The sequence below is a fragment of the Ceratosolen solmsi genome, unplaced genomic scaffold (assembly GCF_000503995.2).
Source record: "Ceratosolen solmsi marchali unplaced genomic scaffold, CerSol_1.0 scaffold27, whole genome shotgun sequence".
NCBI lineage: Eukaryota > Metazoa > Arthropoda > Insecta > Hymenoptera > Agaonidae > Ceratosolen > Ceratosolen solmsi.
Window position 1 is genome coordinate 4,265,239 of NW_011948426.1, and position 12,753 is coordinate 4,277,991.

Below are 12,753 nucleotides of genomic sequence, written 5' to 3' on the forward strand. Positions count from 1 at the left end.
TGGAATGGGGGGACGAATCGACTGCCAAGGGCGGCCTTACCCCGATCCCCTTGGCCTTCGTCGTTATCGGGCCAAGGCTCGCCCTGGAGCAACGCGTTCAAATGGGGGCGGCGGCGGCGACGTCGATGATCAAGGGGCGGAGCGAGGAGGATCTTCTCCAAGATTCCCCATTATCACTGACGAGCGTGAAATGCGAAATCAATCGCTCTCGGCTACGCGCTCGAGGTGGACCGTGTCGGTCCTTGAAAAACATATATCCAGGTCATATTTATCGTATTATTAGGCATCGTCTCATCGATGCTTAACATGCTCTCGGAGAAGACGAGTTTAAGGATGTAAACATGTATTTTTTTATCTATCCTGATAAAGGACGAAGCATTTATCCAACTCGAGCACTCGTCATCGAGCACAGCAACACGTTTATTAGTATCTTGTAATTTACTCAATTTTTTGCAAAAAAGAAATAGAAAAGAAAATGAAAAAGAAAAAGAAAAAGAAAGAAGACTAGTGAAGAGAAGGAAGGGGAAGAGATGAGAGAGAGAGAGAGAGAGAGAGAGAGAGAGAGAGAGAGGAGAAAAGAGAAAGACAAACGATCTTATTTGAATGTAGCGATGAAGAATGTCGAGAAAAAGTCCTCTCCACACCACTACCACCACCACCACCACCACCACCACCACGACCCCTCCCCCTCTCCCGACCCTGTATACGTAAGAAGTTTACGAATGAGCGAGGCAGGTGAGAGAAATGCAAGTCGCGAGTCGATGAAGATAGAAGGGACGAAGGATTTAACATACACGACGATGCTTTTAATAAACATACACCAGCTCCCCGAACTAACCATCCACTCTCGGGTCCCGAATCTTAAGTCTTCCTTTTCGCCCGCGACTCCCCGCTCTCAGGATATTTCGAAGACTTTATTGCCCAGTATGCGGAGACATACGAATGAATATTCCGGTCCTTTCCCGCTGACGACGATCTGCTCGCTTTCCTCTCCGCTCCGGCACTCAACTGGATTTACGACACTTGTAAATCTTAAGGTTTGAATAGGATGTCAAGTGTGGCGCCAATGCTTCTTTCTTACGCGTAGTAGGTTTTATATATAGAAAAGTTTGCTTTCGTCGTTTATTGTACATATAAATAAAACGTGTATAAGAATAAAACGAAGATTTCTTCCCCCCCCCCTCTCTCTCTCTCTCTAACTCTCTCTTTCTTTTCTTTTTTTTTTTTTTTTTTTCTCTTTTGATTCGAGTATTTTCGCCAATGCCAGCTTTTGCAGAAAGTCGCTTTTACAAGGGTACGGTTTTCGAGTCTGCGCCTCAAAGTTACCGTCTATCTACGTGATAAAGGCATAGGTACAATCTTGCAATCTCGCAATCACGCAATCTCGCCAAGATTGTGGCATCGTTCCGTGTCGTACGGGATGAAATTGAGAATTCATTCCGTAACGAATTGGCCATTCATGCACTTCGTATATACGCACGCACTCATGCATGTCGATTTATTCAAATCTTACTTATTTAAATAGCTAAATGCTTTGTAAAGGAATGAATTTATAGATAGTTAAAAAAAAAGAAAGAAAACTGTATTTATTTTATTGTATATTTAGGGAGTAAAACGATAAGACCTATATATGTAGCTCTTATAATAAATGTGATGATGACAATAATAAGTAATAATAGTCTTGTCATTTATAAAAGAATTACAAATATTTTGTGTATAATGTTTCAAATCTTTATCATTGGCTAGATAATAACTTTTGTTATTAACTTGAAGATCGGTCCAATGAAATGGTAGCGGGGGTCATGGGTGGAGGCACCCACGTTAAATTAGCTAAATATCCACGGGTCTAGTTAAAATGAAGCTTTACGCATGAGAAACATAGAATGTACGTATTAGATGCAAGTAATGAATAAAAACATTTCTCTCTCTCTCTCTCTCTCTCTTATATATATATATATATATATATATATAGATAGTTATATAGATAGAATAAATATATATATAGATATATATAGATATAAATAGATATATAGATAGAATAAATAGATAGATATACATGTTGAGATGAAGATATATATATATATATATATATATATATATATATATATCTTCATCTCAACATGTATATCTATCTATTTATTCATCCATCAATCTAGCAGCCTATGTGTTATACATATATCTCTCTGTCTTTCTTCTTTTTTCCATCTCACTTGTTTTTACGAGCCTCAGTTAATTAGATCCAAACAGAAGAAACGGATAATTAATGGAAAAAGGACCAGATAGATGAGGGAGACTCGTGAGATAAGTTTTTTAACGCGTTTACCACGCTAAATGTAGTAGTACTCTACACTGCTAAATCCCCACTTCAACTACAATACTTTCAATTCGGAAAGATGAAGAAAAAAAGCTCTTATTTTTAGCATCCCCAGCATTAACAACGGGGATTATGATTTTGAGCAGTAGATGTTACAGAAGTGCGGGTCAATTTTCGCCTTTAAATTCATAATGTTAGTGTTTATTTTAAAATAGCCAATAAATAAAGCACGATAATGTTTAAAAGTATATTTTCCGTGTAGTTAAATTTTCCGCCTTCAAATTCAATAAATCGAAAGACTTCAATATGCGAATAGCCAATTCCAGACTACGGTCTTATAGCCAATTAAAATTAAAATCTAATACTAATTAAAATCCAACTCGCTATTTCCGATTAAAAAGTGTATATTTTTTATTTTATTGTCAATAGGCTGTCGTTGTTTAAATAATTGTGTAGCTTTGAGAATACAAAGGAGAGAATTCTTTTACGTTATTTTCGTTACATAAGATTTTCTATATTACTACGAGCCTCTCGGCGTCGTCGTAACTCAAAGAAAGATAGAAAGATAGAGAGAATGAAAGAAAGTAATGCTATCAAAAGGATAGGGCAGCGAGCGCGAGGTGGGGATGTGGTGAGGGAGTGAGAGTGGTTTTCTCCGTCGCGCGATTTCGTAGTTTTCTAATAAAATATTTTACTGACGCCAGCGTCCCCAAGCGGAGATTATCTTGTTACGCAAAGCTACGTCAGAGGGACTCGCTCGCAAACTCTCCTCCGTAATATCTTTTCTACACCCATGACATTTAATATATAACCGGATAAGTCAGCGCTACACGTGACAAAAATCTTAAGCTTCTTCGTTCGAGTTGAATCACATTCGACGAATTCCCTTCTAATTTCCATATCAATTTTATAATTGCAAGAAGATTTACGCAAGAAGCGGCGATCCTTTTAACATTCGCTTTTTTTTTTTAACCCTAACATGGCCATTCGTACGAGGCCTCGTCCTACTTGGCGCTTAAATCGTAAGATTTAATTTCGGCAATTAGCACCGCAAGTATTTATTAAATAGCCCTATTGTGAAAATGATCTTGTCATTGTGGTTCATCAAATTCAAATCCATCCTTAATTGACACCCCCCCCCCCTCCCCGCACTCGACTCTCTCACTCACTCTCACTCGCTCGCTCACTCACTCACTCACTCTCATTCACTCTCACTCACTCTCACTCACTCTCACTCACTCTCACTCACTCTCACTCACTCTCACTCACTCTCACTCACTCTCACTCACTCTCACTCACTCTCACTCACTCACTCCACTCTCACTCACTCTCACTCTCGCACTCTCGTTCACTCATCAGCCACCAAAGGTATGAACTAGCGGACGAGCCTCGTCGATTCGATCCGACGCGGCGATTGGCGGCGGCGCTGAGGCTGCCAGCTGATCGCGGGACATCAAGATTTAGTCGCGACACCTTGGCGAGGCGTTCGAAGGGAACGAAGCGCGAGACAAAAGAAGTTCGCCACCGCAAAAAAATAAACATCGGGGTGGAACAAGAAAAGGACGAATAATGGCATTGAACGCGCTGAGACAGCGGGTGACGGTAGGCAGTGTGCGCCGGCAGCATCGTGACATCCTAGCATTTCTCCGACCGAGACTCGTCATGTGCGATCCCGGTTGCCGAGCAGCCAGCAAGGTAGGCAAATTCAGCCGGTGTATGAGCGTTCACGGAACTGTTACCCTTTCTACTTTCCGACGCCACATAAATATTCATTTCCCTTGAAAACTCTTCTCCTCTTTCCTTCCAATACACACGCACACACGCACGCACGCACGCACGCACGCACGCACACACGCACACAAAACACGTTATCCCATAATCTCGCCTCACTTTTCGACTTTGCCTTCGACTTCTTTCTTATACGTGGGATCGTGGCCGACCGACTCGTCTCCTACTCGGTTTGTGTCCTTATTTATCGTTATACGCTTTACATAATCAGAGGTGATAATAGTCCGCGTTAAGGGTTTCCTATTTACTGGGCGTAATGTAATTTCACATGGAATTGCTGATTATAAGGACGATTGAGGATAGTTAGTTCGATGGCTTTAATACGGCATTCGACGATGTCTCCAATTGTCCTTATGGCACACTACAAAGTAGATTTTAGGTTATATGCATTCTATTTGCGGTGACAAACGAAAAGTGTGTTGAGCGAGCCAATATAGAATTGTTATGTCACATATGAAGTTCAGGGTTAATTATAATCGAAGATAAAGGTTATTCGAAGTAGGGCAGAGCGCCCCTATTATTGAAAAAATCTATTCTCATCGAAAAAATTTCGAGCGTATTAATTGTTGTAATGAATAATAATTAAACTTGAAATTATGATAAGAGCCGATAATAATTGCCCTGGATTTTAATACGGATGATTGTGATTCGTTATTGTACCCGTAATTGGAATTTATGTTGGATGCTTCGGATAATTTAAATGTCGATATTTAAAAGCATCGATCGTGGCAAATTCTACATTAAGAAAAATTCACCATTTAATTTAACTCGATTCATCTCGATATTCGTCATTTTAAGCGTATTACGATATTAAAAAACGACTGTTTGAAATTAATTGTAAAATGGAAAGTTTTCATAAACTATTTGTGTATTTGGACTAGCGGTAATATTTATAAGGGACACAGTGAAGATTCTATTTAGTCGTCGATGGCAACTGAATTCGAAACATAAATGGTTGTAGGCGCGAGGCGCGCTATTTTCAAAACTTTCCTTTGACGTTAATTCAATCACATATCTTAGCTTACAATTAATAATAACATAGTTAAATTTTCAACAATGAATAATGCTTATAAACAAAAATAAAAATTAATTACTCTCGTGAGTAATAAAAAAATTATGATATTCGGGATTAATATTGCTATTGCAAATTTGTAAACGCTTAACAATTAATTGAAATCACAATGAAATAATTGTCTTTAGAACTCTACTCGTCCAATACAATATAAATTTCTATTAAGTTTTATAATAATAATTTGGAGATGATCATCTATCATCATCCTATCATTAAATAATTTATAATATTAATAAAAATTGATAAAATATGATTTTTATGTATAATTGATAATGAGATTATAATGTAATCGATATATACGATGTGAAAGTGATGTAACGTTTGAGTAGCCAATTATTTTTTTCAATTAATGAATTAATTTCAAGAAGACGCAATTCTATAAGAAATATTTAATTGTAACGAAGAAAATTATATTCCATCTTAATGTCTTGTTTATTTCATGCCTTTTCAATATAATGATATTATACATCGACTTTTAAAAGTGTTTACTGCAACATTGACGAATTGTATCCTTATCATTAAAGAAGATATCTATAAAAAATAGTTCGAGTCATAATTTATTATTAATTATTTTTACCTCTACTTAAAAAAAATATCATTAATTATAATCAATAATTCATATATTTATTATCGCTTGCTATAGCATTATGTAGTATAATATGTAATATATAATAATTGAAAAAATTTTTTTTTTTTTTTTTTTTTTTTTTTTTTCGAAATTATTAATATACTATTTTATAGTATTGCAAATTTGCACTTTACAAAGACTTCTTGCGTTATCTATCAGCGGAAACTATTTTCGTATTCTATGCACTGGGTAATAAACTTTAAAATAGCATTAGTAAATACAAGGTTACTCATTATGCACTATAAAGTTGATGTTTTATAAACACATTATAATTATACTTTTCACTTAGTGTCAAGCTGATTGTTGCCAATTTCTAAATGCAGTGTATTTTAAACTTGTTTAAAAATGATTAATGTATTTATTTTAAAAACGCTTGAAAATTATATTGCAATTTCGGGTATAGAAGTGTCAACAATAAGCTTTAAAGTGTAGTTAGTTGACTCATCTAATACCGATTCTACCTGTTTACACTTTATCGTAAAACTATTTAATAAAATATCGATAATTTTGAAATATATGCGATTTCGTATAAACAGAAATGAGAAATGCTGGGGGCAATGGAGGTGCAATTTTTAAATTCAATTAAACTAATTTGTAAAAAAATACTTCTAATTAATAGTGAAAAATAGAATAATTACTTTGTTTAATGTAATTTTTAAATGAGTAGCTAAATTTAAAATTAAAAAATGCTTGAATCTATAAGAGATCTAGTTCGACGATCAAAAAATGTAATGTATTCTCATAATAAGAAATTAATTGGGGTGTTTATTTTTATTTGTCAAATTTACTTTGATAAAATTGAATAAATATCAACATCCCGTTAAATAAAATATGTTTAAAACAATGTGATATATAGGCTTTTTTTCTTCTTTTTTTTTTTGTGAATAATAAAATAATGAAACAAGAATTAGATATTTTAATAAATGATGACTATTGAAGAAACGAAACAATGATATTTTTAAAAAAAGTTTTTTAAATTAAATATGCGAGAAAGTGTAAAATCCTTGACTGCTATAGCTGATGTTTTTTCTTTTTTTTTTGTTTTTTTTTTTGTTTTTTGTTTTTGTTTTTTTTTTGTTTTTATTTGCAACTCATATATCCTATAGTATATGCGTACATAAATAATTGTTTTCAGGCAAATATTTCAATGATATTATATCTTTTTTTTTCCTTATTGTTTTTCTCGCTATCTAGTAGTTTAACTCAAATATTTTTAACTTTTGAGCTTGAATTATCAACGTTTCAATATCGTAATTACGTTTTATTTATTGGTGTGGTATATATTGTATTTTATGTATTTAGTGGCATTTATAATGATTGATGCAATTCAATTGCACTATTAATCTTCTATATAAAACGACAATTAGATTTTCGATGTATAATCTAATATTGTATAAGATACTTCGTATTTGCATGTAAATTGATTTATCGTTTAATTCTAGTCAACTTTATATTTAAATTTGTTTTCTAAATTTAGACAATCTTCAATTTATTTATTTCTAAATAAACAATTTACATTTAATTACAATGTTTGCAGTACATTCAATCGGAGTAGCATAATTTTCAAAATTTCCAATACTTTTGTTCATACGGAACGGTATAATTTACTACAAATTTTTTTTGTTTAAATCATGCGTATGAAAACCATCTATAAATGAGATAGAATTAATTTTTTAAGCATATTTGTTAATTCGGGGTCATATTTTATTATCATTAATAAAGTATAGAGGAACAAATCATATAAAATTAAAAATATAATTAACAATTATATTATAATTTTTTTAAATTTATTACAGTTTTTTATAATGTAAATGATACTTTTGAATGAAAGTAATTCCATTTCATCGGTAAAGTGAATCGTTAAATTAGGTATTTAATTCTCATTTCAAATTGACAGTTTCTTGATTAAATTATGTAAAAAGAAAAATTGGGTTTTGTTTGATATTTGTTAAAATTTTTATTCATTTCGACTACATAATGTCCATGTATCCTACTAATCCTTCCAGTTGTCTTATGTCTACTAGGAGTAACGATTTAAATCTATTTTTATAAATTGCACATTTAAATTATTAGCAACAAAAACAGTTTTTATGGCTTCATGAAACAAGCAGAATAGTGTTCGAACTCGGAATTTTTTTTATCATAATTATGCAAAAATAAGTAACCGACTAATTTTTAATATAGCATATTAATAATTACGAATATACGTATATTTATTATAATATCGGACAACATTGGAAAAAAGATGAATGGAATCTGATTTGTTGTACAATAAGCGTATCAAAACTTGTTATTAAACACTGCAGTTGAAAGCACCGTTAACATAAAAAAAAAAAGTACAACAATATTATTTATAGTTTTGCGACAATTTTCATCGAAAAATGCCTTATTTATACTATAACAAGATGATAAGATTAATAAGAAAATCAATGAAAAATTAGAAAAATGAATATGTCAATTACGCGCGCGTATTGTGTTGTATAAATTCAAAAAGATTGGTACTAGTTTAGGAAAATACCGAAAAAACAAATGTGACATACAATAATACATCGGGTTAACGCTAAACAATGTTCAATTTCATAATACAAAAGTGAATAATAACAAGAGTATCGTCTTATGTACCAGAGTAGATTTAAAGATACGAATTGTAAAATATTCAATTTGATTTAAGGTAGCTCGAGTACGGTGTCATTCGGATTTAAATGGCACATAACTGATGGACCGATCTAGATTTTAAAGATTTTATCCATGAATAAAACAAGCGACTTATTATCGTTAATTATTCCAATAATTCATAAGTTTAATTAATATTGAATACACCTGTGCCTGAAGCGATCGGCTGTAAGAAAAATAACTCATATTCGAAATGTGTTCGTATTGTTGTGCAACTCTTTCGTTCGCGTTTGCTCGAGTATGCGTCTCTCTCTCTCTCTCTCTCTCTCTCTCTCTCTCTCTCTCTCATTCTCTCTCTCCCTCAGTGTGCGCGTGTGTCTGCGTGCGAGCGCGTATGTGTATGTGTAACGAATTTGTGACTTCCGCTTATATCGGATACTGCCGAGGATGATGCCTCGCTGAATTTTAGTGTTTCGCCACACCTCGTGCTAACCCAAGCATCGCTCGTGTCGACTCTCGATTATCCCTTTCTCTCGTTACTCACCGATCTACCTCATCATGCAAGACTCGATCGTTCGTATTTATGTCTTGTCATCGATGATGATAACGATTTGCCCTGTCGCATTTTCTACGTCCACTAATAATTGCTTTTCACGTTATAGGGGAATGACAAATTCAGGATCGAAAAGGACACGTTTGGAGAGCTAAAAGTACCGGCTGATAAGTATTATGGAGCCCAAACCATGAGGTCCGTCATCAACTTCCCAATTGGTGATAAGTCCGAGCGCATGCCAGTAAATTTTCCTATTTTATCTAAAATTAGGCGAAAAGCGCACAGACTTATTAGATGCTGAACGATAACCCTCTTTTCTTTTAGCAAGCCGTGATCGTCGCGATGGGAATATTAAAAAAGGCTGCCGCCGAAGTCAACAAGGAATTCGGGCTCGATCCCAAAGTTGCCGACGCTATCAGTAAAGCCGCCGATGACGTAATCAGTGGCAAATTATACGAGGATCATTTCCCCCTCGTCATATGGCAAACTGGCTCTGGAACGCAAACCAACATGAACACAAATGAAGTTTGTTGATTAGAGAGGCCATTTTCGAATGTTACTTATCGTGCATTTAAGCCGCGTATTTTACAGAATCGGAGCAAACTTCTTACTTTAGTCATTGTAAAAAGAAAAATGTTCATTTCTATCGTAATAATCAATTTAATGCCCATCACCGAAATACCGTGACTGTCAAAATTATTACAATAATAATAATAGTCTTATTGTCTATATCGCGATCGTCTATAAAAATAAGGCATTTTCAATATAACAAACTATCTTGAGATCATGAGCCTTAACGTCTTAGCCTTAATTTCCCTTTCACTTTTCATTTATTCACTACGCACGTGCAATTAAATTAAAATAACATTTTTATTTACGAATTTAAAAATTGTTTTTGAAAACAAGTACGAAAAAGTTACGACGACCCTAAGAGTGAAGAATTTTAATATAATCCATATACTTTATTTAAATTATTAAATTCAAGTGGCAATACTTTTTTCTTTTTGCACTCGGAGCCGAAGAGACTATTAACTACACTGCCCAACGCTATACTAAGCTATAATAAACGAAGCACTGTTAATTCGTTAGTCTTGCACGAATATCAATTATTATTTTTCTTTCTCACCCTAAATAGAATCTCTAATTTATGTCCTCGAGTCTAAGCTCGTTTCTTTAATTCAGGTTATTTCGAACCGAGCGATCGAGATCTTGGGAGGTCAACTGGGATCGAAGAATCCAGTTCATCCGAACGACCATGTAAATAAATCACAGAGCTCCAATGATACTTTCCCGACAGCGATGCATATCGCTGTTGCCTTAGAAATTAATAAGATCCTGCTTCCCGGTCTACGAAGCTTATATTGCGAACTCAAGAATAAATCCAACGAATGGAAAGACATTATTAAGATTGGAAGAACGCATACGCAAGATGCCGTGCCACTTACTCTCGGTCAAGAATTTTCAGGTTTGTAAATTGATATTTTCGCCAGACGCATTAAAATTATCATTGGCTCACTTTTGTATTGGTAGTTCGTGCCGGTGATTTTTATCAATGTTTAATTGTTGAAAAGTGACTTTTCAATGATGCCAAAGCATTGCAACAACACTCCATTAAAGCGTATAAGCATACAATTCGTTGAATTACTCATTCGTTTATTTACAATGTCATTTGTATTTTAGAAATTTTTATAGACTATACAATAATAATGCTGGTACGAAATTTATTGAAAGATTATATTCATTTGTCATTTTTTATTCTTAAGAATTTATCGACCAATTATAATTTGATAACTGTAAGAGTATCGTTATTATAAATGTAATGTGATTATAAACTATTTTCAAAAATTTTTTAGAAAAAATGGAGATTAGAAACACTGCGAAAAACTAGGATAATAAATGTGCGTTTGTCATTGCGAATTGACCCTGCGAATTAGTATCGCAAATATCATTTTCCGTTAACTCAGTCATTTAATAACTTTGGACGTCTGAAAATTTTAAACACGATAGTTGCGTTATCGATTATTAAAATCTTCCTACTTTTTTTTTTGTTTTTTGTTTTTTTTTTCATCAAATTATCGAATGAAATCCCCAACGTTATCGAGTAAATTTTTTTATAACTTTAAGTTGTCATTGCTTTGTTCTTTTCATTATATATATATATATATATATATATATATTTTAATAAAAAATAAAAAGAAAAAAAAGTTAAGACAACAAAGGGTTAAGGAGAAGAGACGAGTAAGGGAAACAATGACTGTCGTAAAAATGTGTAAAACGTGTTTTTGTTTTTCAGCTTACGCGACGCAACTGGAAAACGGAATCGCACGAGTGGAAGGCACACTGCCGAGACTCTATCAGTTGGCACTTGGTGGTACAGCCGTAGGCACAGGGTTGAACACGAGAAAGGGCTTCGCTGAGAAGACGGCCGCGAAAATCGCATCCTTAACCTCTCTGCCCTTCGTCTCGGCCCCCAATAAATTTGAGGCACTTGCCGCACACGACGCCCTCGTCGAGGTTCACGGTGCCCTGAACACCATCGCCGTTTCCCTTATGAAAGTACGTCGATTCGCCTAATTCGCCTCTGGATCTATTTACTCGAAGCCTATTATTAGCCAAGATGATAATTCAGAATCTTCGCGGATCTTGCTTTTGAAGTACGTTTGAAAGCGCAGTCGCCTTAACAGTTTCACAGGCGATTTAAATTTTATTATTAAAAATAACTTCTCCGTTTGCGAAGCTGACGACGTCGCGTTAATAGTTAAAAGTGGCAAAAGTGGCTCGAGCGCGCTCTACTTGATGGCGCGGTGCTGAGCATCGGGGCATTACGTTTATCGCGACCCGTCACGAAAGCCAACGACGTTGCTTAATGTACGAACGATTGCCAGGTCGCCAACGACATTAGATTTTTGGGAAGCGGCCCACGATGTGGACTCGGCGAGCTTTCTCTACCCGAAAACGAGCCCGGCAGCTCCATCATGCCCGGCAAGGTCAATCCAACGCAGTGCGAAGCCCTGACAATGGTCTGCGCCCAGGTGATGGGTAACCACGTGGCTACGACGGTGGGCGGCAGCAACGGCCACTTCGAGCTCAACGTATTCAAGCCCGTGATCGTGGCGAACGTCTTGAGATCCGCGAGGCTTCTGGGGGATGCGTCGAGCGCGTTCACGAAGAACTGCGTGGTCGGCATCGTGCCGAACATCGACGCCATCAACAAGATCATGAACGAGAGCTTGATGCTGGTCACCGCTCTGAATCCTCACATTGGATACGATAAGGTGAATCTGTGTTTTCGCGGCTTGGGTAAATCGCTCGCCGAGATAATGGCGATAATACGCTAATCGGGCGTTGATATTCTTTTATCAGGCTGCGGCTATCGCCAAGCAGGCGCACAAAGAGAAGCTGACGTTGAAAGAGTCGGCTTTGAAAAACGGTCTGACCTCCGAGCAGTTTGATGAATGGGTCAAGCCAGAGGAAATGCTCGGGCCCAAGTAACGAGATGGACGAGATGAATGAAAAGTTGTTTCAAATGTCAGTGGGACGGGGCGATGGAGTGAGGCGGCGGCGGCGGCGGCGGCGGCGGCGGTGGCGGTGGCGAGCCAACCGACGACGATGGAGATTAACGCAAGAGTCCAACATGACTACACTACTATAAATACGCTATTGTTAGGAGAATTATTGGAATGAAAATTTTTGAAATATTATTTATAAGTAGGATAGACAATTATCGGAAATAAAAAATATAATAAATTACACGTGGCTACTTTTCATTTACACATTGCGAGATA

At 35.6% G+C, this 12,753-nt stretch overlaps 1 protein-coding gene across 2 annotated transcripts; it reads left to right on the top strand.

The window, feature by feature from the left end:
- Nucleotides 1-3,701: 3,701 nt before the first annotated feature.
- LOC105363203 (fumarate hydratase, mitochondrial) lies at nucleotides 3,702-12,511 on the top strand. Of its 2 annotated transcripts, none has more exons than XM_011500830.1 (7): nucleotides 3,702-4,009; nucleotides 9,078-9,209; nucleotides 9,293-9,493; nucleotides 10,151-10,433; nucleotides 11,262-11,524; nucleotides 11,854-12,243; nucleotides 12,332-12,511. In XM_011500830.1, exons 1-7 carry the CDS (start codon nucleotides 3,884-3,886, stop codon nucleotides 12,458-12,460), a joined length of 1,524 nt encoding a protein of 507 aa, XP_011499132.1. In that variant the 5' UTR covers nucleotides 3,702-3,883; the 3' UTR covers nucleotides 12,461-12,511. The 2 variants fall into 2 exon arrangements, with proteins under 2 accessions (XP_011499132.1, XP_011499133.1); XM_011500831.1 differs by lacking the exon at nucleotides 3,702-4,009 and adding an exon at nucleotides 8,898-8,988.
- The last annotated feature ends 242 nt before the right edge of the window (nucleotides 12,512-12,753 follow it).

Bases quoted from the DNA above. Each gene is read 5' to 3' on its own strand.
- LOC105363203 (XM_011500830.1), top strand. From the start codon at position 3,884: ATGGCATTGAACGCGCTGAGACAGCGGGTGACGGTAGGCAGTGTGCGC. The intron at 4,010-9,077 runs GTAGGCAAATTC...TTCACGTTATAG, and splicing joins GTTGCCGAGCAGCCAGCAAG to GGGAATGACAAATTCAGGAT. The intron at 9,210-9,292 runs GTAAATTTTCCT...CTTTTCTTTTAG, and splicing joins ATAAGTCCGAGCGCATGCCA to CAAGCCGTGATCGTCGCGAT.